Genomic DNA, 25,605 nt, shown 5'->3' with positions numbered 1-25,605 from the left:
TCTTCTTGCATAGATCTGTTCTGGGTAAAAAGTATATAATTCAATAGCCTTTCTCTAGTCGTGAGTCCCACCCCCCAAGCTTCTGTGGCACCCAAAATTTAATGGCACTTTGTTTGCCCAATGTAGGCAGTATTGTACGTTCATCTATTTCTTGATGGTTCTTTCTGTACCTGATCTAATCTCTTCCACATTCTCTGATTTCAGCTTTTCCCTGGATTATTTTTTCATGGGTTTGTAATTTTAGCTTCAACCTCTCTCTCAAAATCGTGTGAGATGTGCTCCTGCCTTCTTTCTTTTATGGTGTCATAAACTCTGTCCTGAAAACTGTCTTCTTTCGTGTTATCTGGGACCTGTTGGTCATTTTCTAAATCTGTTTTTCTCTTCCCAAGTCAAAACCAAACTTTGGAAAGAAATTAAGAAAGAAAGCCCTAATTAAGCCCCCTCCCATGTATTAGGATGTCTTAACTAAGATTTAGTATCACTAGAATATTATGAGATTCTTCTGCTATTTGTAAATCTCCACAAGTATCAGTGGATGAAGACTGGGGGTGGAAGTGCCATCATGGCTGGGGGTACTTTTATTGGGTGACTGCATCTTGACAGAAGCACTTCTAGAGGAAAGGACAATTGTAGGATCGTAGCCTGGCATGGCTGCCTATTAGGACTGTATATGGTAGCTTCTCCAACCCTTACCTTTTATAGTCACTTTTTTCCCCTACTCACTGGGAGCATGTATACAAGCGGAGATAGGAATTAAAGATGTTGGCTAGGCCAATATTGCAGTTTATCTAGCCTCTCGGCCTCATTCCAGAGACAGTTTTTACCAGAAGTTTGATAAGGGATAGCACCAGTATCTTAAGCGTAGTAAGTTTTGATGCCACCTCAAGTTGTTCAAAACAGTAAGTCAGGTCCTGACACTTAAGATAGGATTCAGTAGTTTCATGTTAAAATAATATAGTCTTAGTAATTTTTATTCTAGAGTTGTGAATGTAATAGAAAATCTGCTTTAAAAGTTTCCTATTTCTCATGGTTATTCCAAGACTTTGTAGTTTATCTCTCTAGGAAGAAAGTTACTAAATAAGTAGAATATATGGCTAATAATATATTGAGTCTTTATAAAATTATTATCTATCACTCTGACTTCAATAATTTATCTTCAGCCAAAGTACAAATACTGGCTATGTCCCTATTCTCTCTAAAGCTTCTGTTCACTCATGTGTAAAATCAGGGTAATAATTGTAAATTACTTCATAGAATTCTGGTGAGTTAAAGTATGTAGAAACATTATTACAGTGCCTGGCACCCAGTAAGCATTCAAAAAATGTTAGCTGATTAGCCTTTGATATGACCCCATACTCCAAATGTGGTATACGTTCTCTACTTGTCTCTTTTAAATCTGCAAATGGAACAGTCATAAGACTTGACTTGTGTCTTTTTGGATTAAAGAACGTTTCCAGGAAGGGTATCTTTTCGAAGTTGCTCTATGAAGTTATCTTTGTCCTACCCAGAGAGCAGAGAAACTAGACGATCTCGTATTATTATGTGCTCTGGTCTTTGTTCATAATCCGAACAAACACAGTTCCTGAAACCTTATTGTTCCTATTAGAAGAGGCACAAATACACATTGGATAGGTAGTTCTTACCAAATACTTCAGATAATCTTTTACAGAATACGTAGCTGTGTCCTCCTGTCACAGTGTTAAGAAGAAATATCTTTAGTATCGGTGTCTATTTTGCTATATGTTTTTATTAAAAAGCCAGACTGCGCATTAACTTCATTTAATAGAGGCATCATCGTTATTATCGCTCAGCCTCCGTATACTGCACAGTAGGATCCAGCTGCACAAAGTTAGCTGTGACGGAGGCTGATGTCTATGAAGTACATCTAATCCAGCTCATCAAGTTTATAGAGGACTTGAAGCGTAGCCAAGAAAATTAATGAGTGGCGTAATGGAGCAAACTCAGCTGTAGAGTGATCGTGTTTCCTTCCACGGCATTGCAGTACTTGTATCACTTCGAGTATAAATATTTGTTACTACATGTGTGAAAAAATGAATGAGTGAAAGAATCCAACAAACAGAAAAAAGACTAGGCAGTAGCGGTTTCAGAATACTCAATCAGGGTGAAATTCTCTGCAGTATTATCAGGGGCGTAAAAGGCAGAGCACGCAGTGAGACTTTCAACCTAAGGACTGTTCTGTGTGTGGAGGCAGCGTCCTTCCGAGTGGCTGGTATTAAAACGTCCTTTCTTTCGTGAGAGGATGATGATCATTTAGGATTTCTCTGAGGGGTGGGGGAGTGTGTTCATGATGCCTTCACTAGGAAGAAGTCAAAATTTTGTCAGAGTCTTCGTTGGGCCGCAAGAGTCTTTCCTGAAATTTTTCTTGTCCATGAAATCAGAAGTTAACAGATGTTGGCTGATTTTAAAGATGGCTTATACCTTGTTCCTTTTCAGGTCCTTCAGTTGAGACCAAAGAGTGGTGTGCGGGGGTTGCATAAATCTCTCACGGACGTGGCCCTGGAGCACCACGAGGAGTGTGACTGTGTGTGCCGAGGGCACACGGGAGGATAACCGCATCCACACGCACAGCCTCTCCCAGGGCAGTGAGGCTCCGTGGCTGATCTGTTCTAGAACTTGCGCATTATCTCCCATCCCTAATCTCAGTTGTTTGCTTCAGGGACCTTTCATCTTCAGGAGTTACAGAGTGTTCTAAAAGAGGAGACACCAAACGGAATTAGAAGTTGTGCAACAGCTCTTTCGAGGGGAGGCCCAAAAGACGGGAGAAGAGGTCTTTGGTCGTGGAAAAAAAAATGAAATGTTGCCCGTCGCTAGCTAGTTACAGAGTTACCGTGTCCTTACTCAGCTAGCTGCGTTGTGTATCGGCTGTCTCCGTACAGCTTAGGCTAATGTCAGTACAGGAAGAAAAACTGTGTGCAGATGAGCAGCTGGTTCTGTTGCCTTGCTTAACTCTCAAGCTCCATGTCCTGGGCCTAAAATCACAGAAATCTGGAACTGTTTCCTTAGATTCACATATATAAACCAGAGTGTCCTATGTTCTACAAATTTGGTTCTTAAAAAGGAACTATGTTGCTATGAATCAAACTTGTGTCATGCTGATAGGAAAGACTGGATTTTCCATATTTCTTACTAAAATTTCTACCATTTAGAAGAAGAGAACTACATTCATGGTTTGGAAGACACAAACCTGAAAAGAAGAGTGGCCTTATCTTCACTTTACCTATAAGTTGGTTTATTTGTTTTATTGTGTACATTTTTATATTCTCCTTTTGACATTATAACTGTTTGCTTTTCTAATCTTGTTAAATATATCTATTTTTACCAAAGGTATTTAATATTCTTTTTTATGACAACCTAGATCAACTATTTTTAGCATGGTAAATTTTTCTAAACAGAATTGTTATAGCCAGAGGAACAAAGATGATATAAAATATTGTTGCTCTGACAAAAATACACGTATTTCGTTCTCATACGGTGCTAGAGCTTAGATTAATCTGCATTTTAAAATACCGAAGTGGGAAATCAATAGAATTTGATAAGTCGCAAAGACTTTTTGAAAAGAAATGATCGTATCTTCTACCCCTGTTTTTGGAGATGCAAATAAAAAGCAACATATGAATGTAGGCATTCAGATCCAGTCGTGACTAAACCCTAGCCCTTTTTTGGGGAGTGTGAGCCTAGCTCAGAAGAAAAAAGCACCTTGAAAAGAGACTGGATAGCTTACTGACAAAGCGTGCTCTGCTGTCTTGTAGGAACACATCCTATTTATTGTGATGTTCTGGTTTTATTATCTTTAAACTCTGTTCCATACCCTTGTATAAATACATGGATATTTTTATGTACAGAAGTATATCCTTTAACCAATTCACTTATTGTACTTTCTGGCAATTGAAATGAAAATCAGTAAAATACTTTGCTTGTACAATGCTTAATGTTGTGCCTAGGTTTATGTGGTGACTATTTGAATTAAAAATGTATTGAATCACCAAATTAAAAAAAATGTGGCTATTTTGGGGAGAAACGGAGTGTGTGTGTGTGTGTGTGTGTGTGCGCACGCATGCATGTGCACGCAAGATTTGTCTCTTGAACTCCAAGACAGTGAAAGAGATCAAGTTTCGTGTAAACCATGATTTCCATTATGCAAAGGTCTGTGTCAATTCAAAAGACAGGTAGAAAAGCACTGAGGCTTCCCTGTCTCTTGTCTCCGGTGTTTTGGAGTGGTTTTCTTTTTCTCACTGATTTCTGGTAAATTAAATTGCACCCGACTTGAAAGTTTTATGTGATTTATGAAATGCTTAGCAATCGATTATATGGCAGTACGAAACTGGAAAAAAAAATCCTGTAACTTCCCACTGTCTTCATTTTCAGTGGTAGATATTAAGTGGGATGAGCATGAATTGATCAGGCACACAGACTCAATGTGCCTGAGGTAGCACACTTCAGAGGTGTGGCTCCTCACCTTCGGGTGCAGGTTTCCATTCAGGGCTTGTGTGTTGTCTCTGCCTTTCTACCTGGTCCAGAAGGCTAGGGCCCAGGGCCCTGCTGTCTGCAGACTCCTCCTTCGAGGTCTGGGCAGTCCCCTTTCTGGGTACTTTTCCACCCGGCAGTCCTACCCTGCACCCAACCAAGTGGAGAATAAATAAATAAAAGGAACATACACATGCTGTCTTACTGGCTTACCTTTTCATGGTTCTGTCCAGCCCTGGAGAGGCCTGCTAGACGTAGCTTCACTGGGATCCGCTGAAAATACAGCGCACTTTACAACTCGCCTTAGCATAGCAGAGACTCCACTAAATCTGACAGTAAATGACCTGTGTAGCTGTGTATGATCCAGCGCCTCCAACCATTGAATGGAACACCTTCTTTCCCTCTTATTTTTGAATATTTATGTTTTGTTTACTTATAAAATATTAAAAGCCAAAACAAATTGCTCTATGAAGGTAGTCCCACATGCTGTTGCCGGTGAGTGGGAAGAGCGCGGGGGCTAACTGCTTTATGCTTATTCACTCATAGACCTTACTGTGTATTTGACTAAAAAAAAAAAAAAAATCAGCCCAGGTTTAATGGCACATGTGACCCTCGTTTTTCAGAATCCCAGAAAAATATTGTCTGTATTGACCACCACTGTTTTATATGTGATATCTTTGATTTGTGCCCTTTGTCCCTTGAGATGGACTGTTTTGCTACTTTGTGGTTTTTATTAAAATAAAAGAACAATCCTTAATTGGCATGAGGCAGGCTTTCACGTCTACAGTTTTCATTTTCTATATCTCATTCCCTTTCTCAACTAGCAATAGGTGAATATACTTTGGAAAGGTATGAATGACAAAGTAATGAGAATTTACGCTGTGAAAACACCTTGGCTTGATTTTGTTATTCTCAGTGCATCCCTCTCTCCAGGGGCATTTGCTTAAGCTTGTGATCGGGTTGAAGGAAAGGCAGAAAATATGTCTCACTTAACATCATATATTTAATATAATGAAATACCCTTATCTCCAAAAAGATTCTGACATTTTAATCTATTTTAATTATATATTATAAATGCATTTAAAGTTATAAATAATCATTATCCTTTACATTCATAAGAAGGAGTAGAAATTTGAAAATATATTCGAGCTCTGGCTTTACATCCTATTTTTCCTTCATGTTTCATATGTAATCAATCAGCAAGTCCCATTAGCTTTACCTTTCCAAAAATCTGTTGTGTTTGCGTCTTCCTTTCCATTTCTGCAGCTGCTGCCCTGATTTAGAGGCGCATGGCTCACCACCATTCAGCTGCCCACTCCCCTTTCCCCAGCTTTCTGGTCCCTGATCTTGCTCCCCTCTGATCCACCCTTCACACCATGAAGGGTGGGGGGGTGTCCCTCCAACAAATCTGATTATGTCACTGGGGTGGAAAATTTACAATTGAACTCTGTGAGATTAAATTGTAATTCTTTGTATGGCACTCAGAATTTATTATAATCTCATTGTTTCTGCTCATTTTGCACCATCAAGCCTTACATACAGCTCCAGTGAATGAATACACGTAACAGTTTCATGAAAATATCAGTACTTGCCCACATCTCTGTGCTGGCTCACGCTGTGCTTTCTTTGAAGCATTGTTCCTGTGCTTACCTATCTCATTAGCTTCCTCTCAAATCTCAGTTCAAATGCCACTGCTCAGCAAAGCTTTTCTTCCTTGACTCCCACTAGAATTAAGCCATTGCTCCTATGCTCCCAGGAATATTGCAATTATAAATATTGTCCTATTGATTATAATTACCTGCCCTCCTTTTGATTTCTCAGACTCCTAGTCTAACAAACAAATAATTTTTTAAAATACAGCAATGAATATGACATCAGGATCCCTGAAGATTCTAAATATCTCTTACAGATGAAGGAGTTAATACATAAGATCTGGGTACTTTTTAGTTGTAATCAATCCAGTCTACTGGTTATGTTGGAGCACCTGTCACCATGATTACAGCGTGCAGACAAGAAAATTCTTTGTCACTTAAAGTGACATAATGATTTTCTTCTTTAGCAGTGCTCTGAAACTACATGTTTGGTTTTCCAGTTAATGAGTTTTCTACCAACCAGATCTTAGTTATCACTTCTATTCAAGTTAAGGACATTTAATAATTTATTTGTGTATTATTCATATTTGGGAGACATTCTATAGTATAATTAATTTTTGTGAGTCAGAATTTAAGAGTCTTTAAGATGTGAAATACAGACATCAGCAATTGATTCATAATCTCTACCTCGTTTACCTCCTTTGACTCATTTTGCATCATCAAACCCCATGTACAATTCTAGTGAATACTCAGAGTTTCCTGTAAACACCAATATTCTTGCATATGCTAGCCCAGGCTGTGTTCTCTTTTTGAAACACTGTTCCTGCACTTACCTATTTTAATAACTCCCTCTCCTGTCTGTCAAAATGTTAATTCCATGCTTTTGTACTCTACCTCAGCATTTACACAGCCATCTACACCAAATCCAATTTCTTTCATAACTGCCAAGCCCTTACAGCGAATTTTGCTCAGTATAAGTCTAGGTAAAGCTTAAGGAAGAGATTTAGTATTTTCGCAGGAAGTTTATTTTAAGATTAATAACTATCATTTTTAAAATTTACATATGTAATCCCAATGAGCTTTTTTATAGAAATTGGAAACCTGATCCTAAAATTCATTTGGAAATGCAAGGCACCCGAAGTAGTGAAAAAAAATCTTGAAAAACAACCACATAGTTGGAGGACTCACACTTCCTGATTTCGAAATTTACTACAAAGCTATAGGAATGCTGTGGTAAATTTAATAAGTTTAGATTTACAGAGCAATGGAATGGAATTGAGAGTCCAGAAATAACCCTTCACATTTATGGTAAATTGATTCTGACAAGGATGTCAAGATAATTCAGTGGTGAAAGAGTATTCTTTCCAACAAATATGCTAGGACAACTGGATATCCATGCAAAATAATGAATTTGGTCTTTGCCTCACACCATATACAAAAAGTTAACTCAATGAATCAAAGATTCAAATGTCAGAGACAAAACTATGAAACTCAGACACACAGGAAAAAATTTTGATGACCTTAGATTAGGCAGTCATTTCTCAGATATGACACCAAAAAAGCACAAGCAACAAAAGAAAAAATAAAGTGAACATCATCAAAATTAAAACTTTTATGCTTCAAAGGACACAATAAAAATAAAAGATAACCTACATATTAAGAGAAAATATTTGCAATTCATATATTTGACTAGGGCCTTTCTCTAGAATATATAGAGAACTCTTAAAACAACAATAAAAAGATAACTCAATTGAAAATGAGGAAAGGACTTGAATACACATTTCTAAAAAAAAAAAAAGAAAAAGAAAAAGCATACAAATGGCCAATAAGCATATAAAAAGATGGCCAAAGGCCTTAGTCATTAGGGAAATGCAAATCAAAACCACAATGAAATACAGCTACCAGGATGGCTAGAATTAAAAAGATGACAATAATCAGTGTTGGTGAAGATGTGCAGAAATTAGAACATTCATAAGTTGCTGGGGGGATTATAAAATAATGTGGCCATGCAGGAAAAGTTATGCAGGTCTTTAAAGGGTTAAACATATAATTAACATATGACTCAGTATATCAGGCATATACTCAAGAGAATTGAAAATCCTACACACAAAAGTACATAAGAGTATTTTTCATAATAGTCAAAAAACAGAAACCACCAACTAATAAATCGATAAACAATGTGTGGTATATTCATACAACTGAACAGTATTAGGCAATAAAATGGAATAAAGTACTGATACCTGTTATAGTATGGGTGAACCCCGAAAACACAATGCTAAGTAAAGGAAGCCATTCACAAAAGGTCACATAGTATATAATTCCATTTATATGAAATGTTCAGGATCGACAATCCTTAGAGAAGGATAGTATATTCGTATTTGTCAGGGGCTGGAGGAAAGGGATAAATGGGCAGTGACTACAAATGGACTCAGGTTTTCTTTTTGGAGTGATAAAAAGATTCTGAAATTAGTGGTGATAGATGTGGGATTATCTAAAAACCACTGAATTATATGCTTTGAAGGGTGGATTTTTTTTTGTCATCTGAATTACATCTCAAGAAAGCTGTTTTTTAAAAATTATAGATGCTGGGGCACCTGGGTTACTCAGTCTGTTAAGCATCAACTCTTGATTTCTGCTCAGGTCATGATCTCAGCGTCATGAGATCAAGCCATGTCAGGCTCTTCACTCAGTGGGGAGTTTGCTCGGGATTCTCTCTCCCTCTCCTTCTGCCCCTCCCACTGCTCACTTGTGTTCTCTCTCTCTCTCTCTCTCAAATAAATAAATCTTTAAAAAGTATAAATGCATACACTGCAATATTTTAGAAATACCCTCCAAAAAAGATAACAAACAAGGAATAATTAAAAAAAAAAAACAGAAAAACAAAAAACAAGTCATCTACAATTCTATCACCGTAGTGCAAACCATTTCTATCTATGCATATAGGTATGTAGATAAATGAATGGGTGGTGTGATACATGGACTCAGTTCCATCCCCTGTAGTCATATTCAACATTGACACCTTCGCCTTGGCTTAATGGTAGTGGGAATATATTTTCCCATTTGAATTTGGTCTTTGCCATATGTCTTGCTCTGACCAACAGGATAAAAGTGCCTGTGACGGGCGCCTGGGTGGCTCAGTTGGTTAAGCGACTGCCTTCAGCTCAGGTCATGATCCTGGAGTCCCGGGATCGAGTCCCACATCGGGCTCCCTGCTCAGCGGGGGGTCTGCTTCTCCCTCTGATCCTCTTCCCTCTCGTGCTCTCTGTCTCTCATTCTCTCTCTCTCAAATAAATAAATAAATAAATAATCTTTAAAAAAAAAAAAAAGTGCCTGTGACATGTGCTAAGGCTTCAAATGTGCTTGCATGGCTGGGTTTGCTTCTCTCTGACTCCTGCCATCACCACAAGAAGAATATGCTCCAGAGAGCTCACTGGTCCAAAAGATGCCTGGTGCAGATTTAAACCCAGTCGGTGCCATGGAGTCAATTCCTGCTGAGTCCAGGCAACCCACAAGTGCCTGGGTGAGACATGAAAGATTCTTGTTGAACGGGGAGGGGGATGGGAGGATGGGTTAGCCCGGTGATGGGTATTAAAGAGGGCATGTTCTGCATGGAGCACTGGGTGTTGTGCACAAACAAGGAATCATGGAACACTACATCTAAAACTAATGATGTAATGTATGGTGATTAACATAACAATAAAAAATTAAAAAAAAAAAAAGAATATAGCCAGGAGGACCTGTCACTGAAAGATGGGCAAAAGAGCAATCCGAAAAAGTAGACAGAAAAGAAGCAGCGGCCGGAAGGAACCCTGGGAGAGTGTGGGGTCCCAGAAGAAAAGGAGGAACATCTCACAAAAGAAAGAGAAGTCGGATAGGGAAGACATATATATGGTTTGGAATTACCAGTTAGATTACTTCACTGTACTGAAAGCCATTCTAGAGCCCAGGAGGAGAATATGTAACCTGCCTGGGTGTTGAGTGAATGAAGTTAAAGATGAGAATCTGAAGTTAGGAAGAAAGCAAAGAAAGGACACGGATTACTTGTATGCAGAGGGGAGGTGGGTGAGAAAGTTTGGGTTTTGTTGTTTAACAAATGACTGTAACTATTTTAAAACCACAGAACAAGAGAATGTTTATGAAATAACAGGAAAAAATACATATTTTTAATCAGTTCTCAAAAAAAGAAAAAAGAAAGATTCTTGTCGTAAGTCATAGTGATTTTGAGGGTGTTTGGTATGCAACATTATTTGGCAATAGTTGACTAATAATAGATATATATTATTTCATTTAAATGAGGTCATACATGCTATGTTTTAGTAAAACTATCATACATACCTTCACTTGAAACCATGGATGAAAAAACGGAAATAGAACAAAAAAATATACTTTAGGAAATGTCCCATCAACACAAAATGTTTCTTTTTTTTAAGGTTTTATTTATTTGAGAGAGAGAGGGAGAGAGCGAGAGAGAGAGCACAAGCCAGGGGGAGGGGCAGAGGGAGAAGCAGACTTGCCACCGAGCAGGGATCCTGAAGCAGGACTCAATCCCAGGACCCTGGGATCATGACCTGAGCAGAAGGCAGACGCTTAACCGACTGAACCACCCAGGCGCCCCAACACAAAATATTTCTAAACAGTCTAGTTAAAGTTGTGAAAAAAAATATGATTGAAAACATTAAAAGCTCGAGACCATTTGCTAAGCATTGCTTTTATTTCAATCATTATCTGCTAATATACTGTTAAGAAAGAAGAAGAAATAAGCTGACAGTTTATCCCACCTCTTCAACAACCGTGCTCATTTGTGTTAATTATATTATTTGCTTTATGTTTTAATAAACATTTAATTAATATAAAAACATTTAACAATGATGTATTATATTTATATTTTAATAAACTTTTTATATCATGAAGTACTTTGGGAAATTTTCATCTGTTTTTTAGATTATTATTCTTTCCAAACTTAGTTCCTTCTTTCTTTCTCTTTCCCCCTGCCTTCTTCTCTTACCTCCCTCCTTCCCTTCTCTTCTCCTTTCCTTCCTTCCCTCCTTTCTCTATTTTTTAAACATAAGATTATTTGCATAATTTCCATGCCTTTAACTTTTTTCTGATCATTTACATAATGCATAGCTTGTGTCCAGGCTACTATTTACTCTGATGTAGCAAGAGTGAATTCTTGATTCCGTTTTTACTTTTCTAAACCTTGTTTGCCAAACGGAACCACAGTTTGAGGATTAAATATTACATAATATTTATTTTTGTTTCTTTTGGAGGAAGGAGGTTGCAAGCACTTGGAATGTGCAACCTTTGAAGAAAGAATTCTGCTCAGCTCTCTCTCAAAGTGTCTTTTGCTGAGATTCACTCTGGCGGCAGTCTATATCCATTCTTCTTGGAGTGGGACAAGGGGACAGATAAAATAAGTTTCAGATCTTATTCATCACTCAGTGTGAAGTCCTTGAGGCTACACTTTCATCTGAGGGCATCAGTCTCTACTTTTCAATTTCCATGTTTCATCTAAATCTCCCCAGAAACGATTTTCCCTTGCCCTTCTACTCACAGCAGAGAAAAGAGAACACGACCTCTTCTGACTGCTACTCTTCAAAGTTAGCCGTATTCCTGATGATGCTCAGATGCAGATTTCAGAAAGAGGCATTAGAATGGGAATTACCCTAAGCCTCACCATAAAGCTGCTCTTTTAGTCTTAAACTCTCATCCTCTGAAGTTTATAGCATTAAGTATGTCTCTCACTGGGTGTTGTTAGCAAATGAATTTTTTGTTGGACTTTTGTCTGCAATCCGACTCTCTTTCACTGTTATTATCCTGACATTAGATAGTATTTCAATATGGCAAATTTGTTACAATTCCAGCAATAATTTAATTTTTCCTTAAATCTTTGTTCTTTGTTACTGAAACAAGCTATTTCCATTTTTCTACTTATTAACTAAATATTGTATGACCCCATGAAAGCTTTTCTATTTTGTATTTAAATCTTGTTACAGATCTAATTTAAAAAGGTATTAACACTACTCAGTACTAGGTGGGTTGTGGATATTCTGCCCATTTGTAGAGAAAACTGAGATTTCACTCTAATCTCTTTTGTTGTGAGATAAGGTCTTCCACAAAACTCAGGGGGAAAAGTATAATTTTCTAAGCTGAATTTAGAACAGTTTTGTAGGAGTACTTCTTAATCTCCCGTTTAGGAAAAAAAATCAAATTATCGTAAATTTTGTAATGATCTTAACTCCATTTAATAAGTAAATATTTTATTTTTATTTTTTTAAAGATTTTATTTATTTATTTGACAGAGAGAGACACAGTGAGAGAGGGAACACAAACAGGGGGAGTGGGAGAGGGAGAAGCAGGTTTCCTGCGGAGCAAGGAGCTCGATGCGGGGCTTGATCCCAGGACCCTGGGGGATCATGACTTGAGCCGAAGGCAGACGCTTAATGACTGAGCCACCCAGGCGCCCCAATAAGTAAATATTTTAGTAAGAAGTACAAAATTTAGTTCTTTTAAAAGAGCTTAGGATTAAGCCCTTAACTGACACCTCCGATATAAGTCAAATATATGACAGCTCACTAAATACTATCTGAGTTTCCTGTTAACCAAAAGAGATCTTACCCAAAATAATTATCAGTTTTAATACAGTTATTTGAGTAAGTTTCTGCTATACTTAATGATATACGACAGGCTCCAATGACATCCCCAGATAGAAAGAGATATATAAAATATCTTTTGTACAAAATAACTTAGTTTCTTACAGAACTAAAATGTCTATATATTTAATAATAATAATAATAAGCAATAGATAAATTTTGAGAAGAAATACCCTCCAAAATCTGTAAAATAAGACATATTCCTATTCTTCCATATTTAACTCGAACAAGGAAGAACATTAATATCTCCTAATCCAGACGCTAATTTTTTAAAGATAGTACCTATGGTAGTGATTATCTTCCCAATTTCCAGGCTGGCACTCTTCATTTCAGATAAGCATTCATAGATCAACAGCTACAGGTCACATATATCAGGAAGGAAATCTATTACAAGGAGAGTAAGAATTACATGAATAATTCATTGGCTGGGGTTTGATTTGCTTTGTTTTCAGTCCTAAAGCTGTGATCTGAGAACTTGATTTGCCAGCATTGGAACAGAAGTATCAGGGCAGATGCTGAGCGTGCATCTTCCAGCTTAGTGTGTCAGTACGCTATTGCCCAGGAGCTACTGTACTTTCCCGGTGTGAGAAGAACCTGACCTTAAGCAAAAAGTAGATAATGAAAAGGCTTAAGTTGACCAATTCTATGTGGACTATCCTTGGAAGTCTTCTGGAAAACACAATAATGTAATCAATGACTTTTGATCACCATCCTACATTTTGATAGCAGAGTGTGAATGATGTGCTCAGTGAAAATCTTACCGTGTTACGGAAGGCTTATCTAATTTGACAATACATTGTATCATCGTTGTGGACTAACGGCATACAAATTGTTAGTAAGACATAAGTCTTGTAGTCTTGACTGGCACAGTAATGAACCATAGTGATTTGTTTTTAAACTATTTTTTATCCAAAGATACTTAAATACTTTGCAATGATTACTTTTGTGGAAAGTTTTCATCTTAATTCTCACAGCCGGAGATGGAGTCAGGAAGCGAGAATGTGACAGGATTGAGTAATCGCTCAGCATCACACACGGGCATGTAAAAACATTTGAAGAAAATCCTGAGGTTCATATTTGGTTTCCATTCATGGGAAAGGCAAACTATTCTGCATGCACATGCATCTGCTTTTAAAATTAGCCTATGAATAAACAAAGCCTTCATTCTTTCTATATAGCAAGCTCCATTTTTCTTCTGGGACTGTATCAAAGGTGTTACCCAGTATCTATTCAAAAAACCTAAACCATAGGTGCCCAGCAAAATCCTGGAATCAAAGCAGGTCATGAAACCTTCTACCCTCGATCCCCAGACTATTGCTACTTCCATCAGGTCTGATGACGGGTACATAAAATCACTGATATGCCAACTCGTCACCCCACAGTTACGCTGATCAACTTTTAGTCCGAAGATACTTAAATACTTCAACAAGGAATGGCTTGAACCTTTTAGCCCAGCCCTCAAGCTTCATAGGCAGCCATCAGTCCCACACTCATCCCATAGAAAAAAATTCATCAATAACCTCAATAACCAGCCTAACTCACATCTAGTAATTTCTCAATGAATTTTAAATAAATACATGTAGAAGTCAATATCCAAATTACTTTTCTAAGATCTCTGAAGTCTTCATTTGGTCAGTGAGATGATTTGTAGCTATTGAAGCATGTGTAACCTATGCTTAGGTACCAGGATGGTGCCCTGATATTATAGATGCAAATTCTTGATAGGTCTCAGAAAAAAAGCCCCCCAAGAAAAAAAGCCACTAAATTTCCTTTCTGTTTGCTTAACAAGTTGACTATAAAATTGGTCCCTAGAATTAATAATTATATGCAATTGCTCCAGTTTATGATTGTAAAAAATATTTAGATTAAAAAAATGGCCTTTGAGGTCATCAATTCTTCAGTGCATTGACGGGTTTTACAGCATAACCTGTGTGTTACATATAAACCTCAACCTCTTTTCTTCATCTGTTAAATCAGTGAGTAGTTTAAACCAGAGGATCTTTGAGATTTCTCCCAGCACTTACATTCAAAGCTTGGTCTGAAAACATTGACAGACAGGGAAGACACGACTCATTGGCTCAGGATTCTGTTGAGCAGTTCAAACAGCAAATCTGCCTCCCTAGAACTCCCATGCATCAGTCCAGGTTCTGACTTGTGAAACAACTAAAATGATCTCCTTCAAATACTGGAAAACAACTTACAGATTTCCCTTATGTGTTACCTTCTGCAAGTAAAGCTAACCAGTGCACTTACTAAACTTCATATGACATGGCGTGATCATTGTGTTCACGACTTGTCTTCAAATGGCATCGCAAATCACAAAGAGAACGGAGACTAGAAGCTCCTTTCATCTGGATGTGGTGTTCCTATGCAAGCAGCCTGTGTGTGCATTAGCCGGTCTAGCACTTTGCAATAAAGTGGAGTTCCTGGACTGCTAGGATCAGCATCACCTGGAGCTTGTTAGAGATGCAGAATTTGTGGGCCCACAACACACCTACTAACTGAGAACTCGTATTTCAGCAAGGCTAACAATGATTCATATCCACCTTAAAGTCTGAGGAGCACTGACACGGTAGAGTTATATAAGTGTTGGTGCACACTGAGCTCATTGTCAGCTGCGAGCCACAAGCTATTTTACAAGTCAGGACTCTGAAACCCTGGGCTGATGCAGCTGACTTCTGAAAAAGAAAGGTGTCTTGTACTGTGTCGCTGCCGGTGAATATATTGATGGTACCAGCTACCCTCTTTCTTGAAACCCTCCCTTTTCTTGTTTCCCAGGATGTCTTTATTCTTGTCCATGATCTGAGCATTGCATCTCAGCATCTCCTGTGCTGATTTTTGTCCACTCACGCTTCATTCTTTATATGCTTTTCCTGACTCAACCCCCGCATTTCCATGACTTCAGTTGCCATCCATATGCTGGTCATTCTACACTCCATACCTCCAGCCTTGCTTTCCTGAGTTCCAATTCAGTTCAGGTGAACCATCCACCGGAATGTTCTACAGGTACCACTTGAATGGAATTCACCTTAACTACTCTCTCTTCTCACATTGTCTTCTATTCTTTTGTTTCTGCTAGTTAATGTTATCTACCAAGAGAGGAACTTGCAAAGCATCCTAAACCCTTCCCTCTCCAACCACACTGTTCACCTAGCAACCACTTAGTGCTGGCAAGTTCATTGTTGAATTGACCCCTCTGTACCTGCTGTCACTGCTTCAGCTCAGACCACCATCGTCTTTCAAGCTTTATCATCGATTTCTTAATAGATTTGTTTTCCTCTTGCCCATTGTTACTCTGTCTGCGCTACCTTTACCTCTTTTCCAGCACCCGCTCCTGCCAAACACACAAAAAACTTTTTATTTCTCTAAAAATGCATCTAAAACATAGATCCCTCCTTCCTCAAAAATCTCCTATGTCACATCAGGCAATAAAGTTAATACAGCTTTACGACGATTCCGGTCCTGACACTCCACGACACCTATTCTTTCCGTTGCTTCTTTCGCCATGCATTGCCTCAGCTCGGTACCTTCATAAATGCCATTTATTCTGACTTAAATGCCTTTCTCCTTTTCTTTTATTGCAAAAACCTATTCATCCTTCTAGACCTCATTGAAATGTCACTTCCCCTGAAATGCCTTCACAGATTCGTGGTGCTTCTATTAAGTGTGTGCTTTATAGATGGCTTTATACAACAGTTCCATTGTGTTGTTTTGCAGGGGCTTTCAAGTTAACCCAGTTCTGGCACCAGCTACATGACCTTTGGCCATTTATTAATTGTTTTGATTTCTCACTTTGCTCAGATGTATCTCAGAGATCAGAGTACCAGTACTGAAAATTAGATTAGGTAAGTAAAGTATTAAGCAAGGTGGTTGGTACACGATAGGTGTTAAGAATCATTTGTGCCTTATAAATACAATCATTTTATTTGACTTAATCTCCCCTTAGCAGATTTTGGACAACTGCAAGGAGGCACTAGTCTTGCTTGATGTATAAGGTTTGTAGCTAGTTCTGAGCCTACCATAGAATAAGCACTTAGTACATGTTTGTCAAATTAAGATCCTCTTCAAATATTACATTTTGCCTCAGTGCCCATTTCATAATCTCCATAAGGAAAAAATTCCCAAACCCCTTAGATGACATAGTCATCTATAAGCATCATCTAGCAACATTTTTAAAAGACTTATTTATTTCTTTGAGAAAGAGAGAGAGATAGAGAGAGCATGGGGCTGGGATGGATGGAGGGAGAGGGAGAGAGAATCTCAAGCAGACTCCCCACTGGTCATGGAGCCTGACGCAGGGCTCCATCTCACAACCTTGAGATCATGACTGGAGCCAAAATCAAAAGTTGGACGCTTAACTGACTGAGCCACCCAGGCGCCCCTCCAGTCACATTTTTAAATCTTCTTTTCTTTACCCAAATATTCTCCCTTTTCTTGCTAGTTTAAACAGAGCATATCCTTGAATTTCCATGCTCATCTTATCAATGTCATTTTTGTCAGTCATAAAATCGTGTTTCTCAATTCATTACTATTTCAATCTTCATTTTATTTATTGACCATGCTCTATATTTATGTACAGATATTTTAGTCAAGAAGATATTCTTGGGGTTCCTCAGTGGCTCAGGTGGTTAAGCATCTGCCTTAGGCTCAGGTCATGATCCTGGGGTCCTGGGATCGAGCCCCACATCGGGCTCCCGGCTCGGCGGGAAGCCTGCTTCTCCCTCTCCCACTCCCCCTGCTTGTGTTCCCTCTCTTGCTGTGTCTCTCTCTGTCGAATAAATAAATAAATAAATCTTTAAGAAAAATAAAATTCTACTACAGAAATCTGTTTACGTATTTTAGTACTTAGAGTAAGAGCTCTTAGACCTAGGTCCAGCAAGGAACTTGAAATTACTGTGAATTTGGGACGCCTGGGTGGCTCAGTCATTAAGCATCTGCCTTTGGCTTGGGTCATGGTCCCAAGATCCTGGGATCGAGCCCTACATCGGGCTCCCTGCTCAGCGGGAAGCCTGCTTCTCCCTCCCCGACTCCCGCTGCTTGTGTCCCTCTCTCGCTGTGTCTCTCTCTGTCAAATAAATAAAAAAATAAATCTTAAAAAAAAAAAAAGAAATTACTGTGAATTTCATGACGTTGTATGTAGACATCTTGTAAACCCATGTATTGTCACGTTTCAAACCCTGTCAAAAGAATTGATGCAAAAAAGCTTAAGAATCACTGTCATCACAGAGAGAGCTAGAGGACAAACAACATAGTAACGATTCTTTAAACTAAGAATTTCTGAAGAATAGAGGTGGGAATTAGCCTGAATCTGTGGTTAAAGTATACAGTGGACTTACTTGTTGCAAGAGGCCAGAAAGCAGGAAGTGGGATTTTGTACTTTGAGATCATCTTTTACCAGCACTACAGTTGTTAACTTGTATTTTAGTTCCAGTGAAAGCAGTCCCTACAAATCAGAGCCCGTGGGAATCCGGCTAGCAGCTTAACCACATGTAAAACGTAAAGTTCAAGGGATGCTTCAGTGTAAGGTGAGTTTGACTTGCGGAACCACAGGAAGAGTCTCTTGGATTAAGTTGCCAGATGTATGTCGGTGATAATTATTGAGAAAGAAAACAGACCCCTCTTTGGCGATGTTCTGGGAGAGATGACAGACAGTGCAACAGAAGCTTAAGCTTAACCTCTGGTCAATTTTGGACTCACCTCCAACATTGGGACCACCTAATTTTCATGTGTTAGGACACAGAGGCCCTCTCCTCCCCAGCCGCCGCAAGCCCTAGGAAAGTAACCCTCACCATGTGCTTAGAGGAAAACCCTGCGGCTCAGTCAACATAGTCCAGGTTTACAATGGAATCAAGTAGGAAAAGAATTCTTGCCTGGAACACGGCCTCATAGGTTTCTAACTTGTTAGTGAATCGTGACCCCGATATGATGTCTTTAACTTAGAATTTAGTTTCATATTTGTTTCAAAAAATATACACACATCCTTCAAGCCACTCAAACACAAAATGTACATGTGATATTTCATTTTTCAACATATGAAGCATATGCGACAATGGCAAGAATAAGCTGTTGATAAAGCCTACCACGGAAATTTCAGAAGAGTGTTGATTAGATTTCTATTAATAAAATATTTTCCCTAACGTTAACTCTTGGCATCATTCTTTCCCATTTTCTCTTATAAATTTGGTTTCGTAATGTTAATCCTTTCCCCCCACCCCTTTGCTATTAATTGATGAACACTTTCCCCATGTTGTTAAAGTTTTATACTTTAATGGAATGATTTCGTAATATTCTGGTGTGTGGATATACCGTTATTTGTATCTTCTCCTTCTGCAAAAATTTTATCTCTAACTTTTTGTTATTAGGTGCACATCTTTAAATCTACTGATAAATTGATTCCTATGATAAATATGATGGTGGTTGTCTAATATTCTAAATCCATTATGAATAAATTACAATGGAACATATAGGTGTTATTTACTGGTAGTAATGATACAAATAATGGAGGTTGTTTTGGGAGGGGAAGGTATCTCTTGTTTCATTGAGTGTTTTCTCAGTCCAAGCTATATTTTTCATGGACAGAAACCTTTTTTCAATAGCTTAAATCATGCACAATATCAAGAGAGTACCAAGGAGGCAATAAAATAAAGTTGTTTGATGTCTTTTGATGGTCCTTATTGCACCAATATTCAATCTACACTGGAAGTTCATTTTTAAAAATACATTTCTAATAAGTGCATGATCCACATGTTTCTTGTATGCAAAATGTTAGTTCAGCTAAATGATTTCTTTTTTTTCTTTCAGAAATTGCTTCACTTTAAGTATGGAGCCCATTACTCTTCAGGTTTATTTATTTATTTATTTATTTACTTACTTAATTTATTTGTTTTTAAAGATTTTATTTATTTATTTGACAGAGAGAGACACAGCGAGAGAGGGAACAGAAGCAGGAGGAGTGGGAGAGGGAGAAGCAGGCTTCCCGTGGAGCAGGGAGCCAGATGCGGGGCTCGATCCCATGACCCTGGGATCATGACCTGAGCCGAAGGCAGATGCCCAAAGACTGAGCTACCCAGGCGCCCCCAGGTTTATTTTTTTGTCTGTTTAGCTTGATAATTTTCATTATCATTTTAATAAAATTAGGTTAATTAAATTATCTGACAATATAGATCATCTCTACCATGTAGTTGTAATTGGATACTTGTCATCAGTACAGGAGCAAAACTATGTGTATTTTCCCTGAAGTTTATTGAAGATTTTTTTTTCCTCATATGTCATGTAAGGAATTGATTCTGTATTTGTGCAGCTTTTGTAACAATGGATAGACTTAATCTAGGCAGTAATGCTAAAGACCCGCAATGTAAACTTAAAAGGGCTATCACAGCTTAACAGAGAACTGTAAAACCTCAAAGAGAATGAGAAAAATGATTGTTTAAACCACAATGAGAAACAGGTGCTGGCTGCGAAAAATTCCCTTAAAAAATCTTGGCCCTTTGGCATTCATGGGTTTTTGTTTTTTTAGTGCCGAGGTAATCTCGGTATTTTGTACAAGCAGCAATGAGGAATAAAAACTGCTTTACGACCTTGTGGATTTACTAACATTCCATTTATAGAACTGAGCCCGTGTGCGCGCGCGCACGAAGACACACACACACACACACACACACACACACACACACACACACACAGCATGCATATCCAAGTGCACCAGATCAAAATGTGCATCATGTGAAGTTTCGAAAGAGGAGATTCCGTATAGAATATTGTTTTCCAAAAGTGTTGAATAGATTTCGGAACTGTGTCTGACACTTCATGGGTACTCGATATTTGTTGTTGACTCGTTGAATAAATCATTGAATTGAATAAATAAATGAAAATGCTGACATAAAACAAGACTATAACAAGAGTTTAAAATTTTATATGCCCAAAAAGTAAATAAATTCAATGCTTTAAAATATTCACACTTTAAAAAAAGAAGGAGGAAACTTCTGGAGCCGGGGGATGTGTTTATTACCTTAATTGTGGCGATGGTTACAGGGTATATGCATATATTTGAACCCATCAAATTACCATGTACTTACATATGTGTGGTTTTTTGTATATCAATTATACTTCAAAAAAGCTGTTCAGATAAAATTTTAAATACTCAAAGTAAGCACGTTCAATGCTCTAAGAAATTCATGTTTAATGTTTCTTTGACAAAACCCTCTAGAATCTGTGTTTTATATTAAGTAACTCAGTTTTGCCTTGGATAGAACACACAGATTAGATCAAGTGTTTAAGATATGCTTTCCATAGCAGATTTATTTATCCGCCATTTTTCATGCTGTTCTGTCCCACTATACATAATTTCCTTCCCTGTGATGTGTCTAGATCTTAGCGTCAATAAAACTTGCAGCACATTCTGATTCTAAGACCTAAAAGAGCAATTTAAACGTTTTGAACCCATTAGCTACTTTTATTTCTGTTTCCCAGTGCTATCGTATAAGGAGGGATACTTTCTAATTAGGAAAAATTGATGTTTTTTTTTTTCCATTATAACAGTTCATTATTGTACATTACCATAGAGAGTTAAATTAGTAATATTGTATTTCTAAGAGAATTTCCTTTTCTCCTTTGTACCTAAATGAGAAGTGGGATTGCTTCATCTCCCCTGACAAAAATTTGGAAACCAGAAAAAGCCTCTGTTAAATAGTTTTCAACTCTGAAATCTGCATTTCATATATTAAGCTACCCTCATAAAGCACTTTCATGAACAAATTGAGTTCTCTGTCTCACTCACTTCTATCCGATGGCTAATGATTTCCGCAAAACTGATTTCTAGCATCTGCCTATACTTTACTACTATCTCATGGCTGTATTTCAGAGAATACGTTTCTTGTAGTAATTTCTGCACCCCGAGAAGATATTTCTTTTTTTAAGACTTATTTACTTATTTTAGAGAGGAGAGAGAGAGAGAGCAAGGGGGAGGGGCAGAGGGAGAGAGAGAGAGGGAGAGAGAGAATCTCCAGCAGGCTCCTCCTCCCTGCTGAGCTCTGAGTGCCACTGAGACCCTGAGATCATGACCTGAGCCAGAACAAAGAGTTGCAGACTCAACTGACTGAGCCACCCAGGCGCCCTCCAAGAAGGTATTTCTGGTAACAGTACTTGGAGCCATTGTGAAAGGCAGTAAAGCAGAATGGTTTGTAAGTAGGACTCTAGGGTCAAAGAGAACACAGTTCAAATCCCAGCAACACTAGTTATCACTCATGTTACCTTGCGGAGGTCACTGAACCTCTCTGAGAGTCCTCAACTAAAACAAGGAAAGAGAAGGCAACAATACCTACCTTTTCAGTTGTTTAAGGATTAAATGAGAAAATCCACCAGGGTCACTCAGTTTCGTGCTTAGAATGTTGTATGCGCACAGTAAACATGAGCTATTTATATTTTTATTATTAACTGGATTCAAATTTCTATATCTATTTTTGCTACCTGACTTTGTAATGATCCTTAAAATTCTGGTTTCTTGTGACTGCTTACTTAACGGCTTGCTCTCCTCACCATGAACTGCGAGCATTACTGAGCTCTTGGGTCCTGGTGTATATAATGCTGATGCCTCTTCTCTTCACCTTCTTAGAAGGGATTTCTTCTGATCACAAATGGTGAGCCACCAGCACATGCTATCTGCAGTCTCTGTCTGCAACTCTCCGTGGTTGATAGGATGGTGTAAGTTCGACGTAACTGAGTCATCATTTTAGGATTTTTTTAGAGGATTTTCTCTAATCTTGATGTATAATCAATTGTGTTCCAAGTAACCAAAGAGCCCTGTGGTCATGTCAGAGGAAGACAAGCCACGGGGGTGATCTGAAGGGAGGAATGAGGCCTGCTGGCTTATGAGATATAGGAATAAGCCTATTGAGAGGGGAGAAGACCATACAGGGAAGATGAGCCTTTAAGAGATCTAGGGAATAGTTTGAAGACCACTGAATGGCTAGAGGAAGTCTGTCTGTGGGCTCACAGAGGGGTAGAGGGAGGTGTGAGAGGCTACAAAACACAGAGATTAGTAATGCTACCAGGCACACTAGGCCTGGCTTCCCTGAGAATCTTTATATTCTCAGAACTCATTTGAAAAATCACTGCTTTAAACATTATATCTTATTACTTTTCTGATATTAAAACAAAGAAGGTTCCTGGAACAGAGAAGTTCTTTAACTAGGATACATAAAAGAAAATGTCAAAAAGGCTTATTTCCAAAAAATAAGAAGGAGTCAAACAGAAAAAAGCACTATAAATATTTCTAGGTGATAATTATGTGTTTTAACTTACCTGATCATTCACTCTTCTATGATGCAACAGTATGTGATTTACAGGACCCCATTTTCCCTTTAACACATTCCATGGCAGTCAGTTGTTTTCAGGATGTATCCTTTATTAGATTAAAATTTTCTTGAAAGGAATTGCTAGGTCTTATTCCCAGGGTGAAGTCCCCAGGGCCTGAAACATAATAGTTAGTAAATATTGAAACAAAACAAACCCTGAAATCATACTTTGAGGTTTAGGTGGTTTTTTTTTTTTTTCTCTTTTTTCCCAATAATTCTATATATTTCTCAGTGCTCATCAAGCTAAGTGTATTCTTAACCCCCTTTATCTATTTCACTCATCCCCCCCAACCTCCCCTCTGGCAACCACCAGTTCTCTTTAACAGTCTGGGTTTTTTTGTTTGTTTTGCCTTCCTAATATCTAAAGTATTCTGAATTCAAAAAATATTGGGCTCAGAGTATTTCCAAAACGAGATTGTAGACCTGTGCCATTATAAGCTGCTAAGGTGCTACTATTTGAGCCCCATTATACCCTCAAGGTTCATCCACGTTGTTGCAAATGGCAAGATTTCATTCTTTTTACGGCTGAGTAATATTCCATTGTGTATATATACCACATCTTCTTTATCCATTCATCTGTCAATAGACATAGGTTGACTATTATAAATAATTCTGCAATAAACATAGGAGTGCACATATCTTTTCAAATTAGTGTTTGCATTTTCTTTGAGTAAATACCCAGTGGTGGAATTGCTGAATTTTATGGTATTTCTATTTTTAATTTTTGTGGAAACTCCATACTGTTTTCCATGATGGCTACACCAATTTGCATTCCTCCAGTGTACAAGCGTTCCTTTTCCTCCACATCTTCACCAACACTTTTGTTTTTGATTCTAGCCATTTTGATAGGTCTCAGGTGATATCTCATTGTGGTTTTCATTTGCATTTCCCTGATGATGAGTGTTGTAGAGCATCTTTTTACGTGTCTCTTGGCCATCTGTATATCTTCCTTGGGAAAATGTCTATTCAAGTCCTCTGCCCATTTTAATTGGATTATTGGGGGTTTTTGGTGTTGAGTTGCATTAAGTTCTTTATATATTTTGTTACTAACCCTTTATTGGATATGTCATTTGCAAATATTTTTTCCCATTAAGTAGGTTTCCTTTTTCTTTTGTTGATAGTTTCCTTTGCTGTGCCAAAGCTTTTTATTTTGATGTAGTCCCAATAGCTTAATTTTGCTTTTGTACCCCTTGCCAGAGGAGACATATCTAGAAAAATGTTTCTGTGGCTGACGTCAAAGAAATTACTACTTATGTTTTTGTCTAGGAGTTTTAGGGTTTCAGGTCTCACATTCAGGTCTTTAATCCATTTTGAGTTCATTTTTGTGTATGGTATAAGAAACTGGCCCAGTTTTATTCTTTTCCATGTAGCTCTCCAGTTTTCCCACACCATTTATTGAAGAGACTGTCTTTTCCCCATCATATATTCTCAACTCCTTTGCCATAGATTAGTTGACCATAAATCACATGGGTTTATTTCTGGACTCTCTATTCTGTTCCGTTGATCTATGTGTCTGTTTTTGTGCCAGTACCATACTGTTTTGATGACTACAGCTTTGTAATATCACTTGAAATCCGGGATTCTGATACCTCCAGTATTGTGTTTCCTCTTCAAGTCTGGGGCTCAAATAGTAGCACCTTAGCAGCTTATAATGGCACAAGTCTACAATCTCTTTTTGGAAATACTCTGAGCCCAATATTTTTTGAATTCAGAATATTTTAGATACTAGGAAAGCAAAATAGTAGAACATATTCTGATATTGCATAATATCCTCATTGGCACCTGGGGCAGCACCCCAGAATCAAGCACATTAAGATTTCAGGAACAAAATGTATGATTAAGTATAAATGCATACATACATACATTCATACATACTACACATAATATGTCAGTTCAGGTTATGTGTGCCTACCCATTAAGCTAAGTTCAAGTCAGGTTTTATGGTCAAGTGAATTTAAAACTCCTTCTGGGTTTCAGACATCTTTGGATTTAGGAATTGGAGATAATGGTTTATAGACTTAGATTAGCTTCTTTGCATCGCTCTTTCTTGTTTTTCAAATTTTTTTTTTTCACAATTAGTATATCTCAGTTATAGTAGATCCAGTGCTTCCTTTTGAATGTAAATAACTTAAAACATTCTCTTTATACTCCTGAAATAAAGCACAGAGATAATACAATATATCTAAAGGAATAGGTTTTAAAGAAATTAATATAAAGTCCTAATATACAAAACAGAAATGTGTAATAATTAATATATGTAACAACATGTAAATGTTTAGAATCTAACCCACTAAGAATATAATGAAGTTGTCCAATATTTGTATGTGTGGTTAGAATCACTATGATTGTGTCAGCTGCAGAGCGTGATTTATCAACTCTGCCCATATCTAGAGTAGTGTTCCTGAGGGCATGACTTAAATGTTAAACAACCCTTGGAAAATTGTATATATATAATTTATATATTTATATATATAAATTTATATTATGTTACTATATATTATATATAAATTTATAAATATGTAT

At 37.7% G+C, this 25,605-nt stretch overlaps 1 protein-coding gene across 1 annotated transcript in view; it reads left to right on the top strand.

The window, feature by feature from the left end:
* The window catches only part of PDGFC (platelet derived growth factor C), a 199,943-nt gene extending 195,993 nt beyond the window's left edge, over window positions 1-3,950 (top strand). The window contains exon 6 of the mRNA XM_032413063.1: window positions 2,455-3,950. Coding sequence (XP_032268954.1) covers window positions 2,455-2,571 — 117 coding nt within the window. The 3' untranslated portion in view covers window positions 2,572-3,950. The remainder of the gene's footprint in view (window positions 1-2,454) is intronic.
* Window positions 3,951-25,605: the final 21,655 nt, after the last annotated feature.

This window comes from Phoca vitulina, unplaced genomic scaffold (genome assembly GCF_004348235.1).
Source record: "Phoca vitulina isolate PV1807 unplaced genomic scaffold, GSC_HSeal_1.0 scaffold14, whole genome shotgun sequence".
Taxonomy (NCBI): Eukaryota; Metazoa; Chordata; class Mammalia; order Carnivora; family Phocidae; genus Phoca; species Phoca vitulina.
Note: the sequence above shows the minus strand (reverse complement) of the source record. Positions and strands in the feature narration are given on the sequence as shown.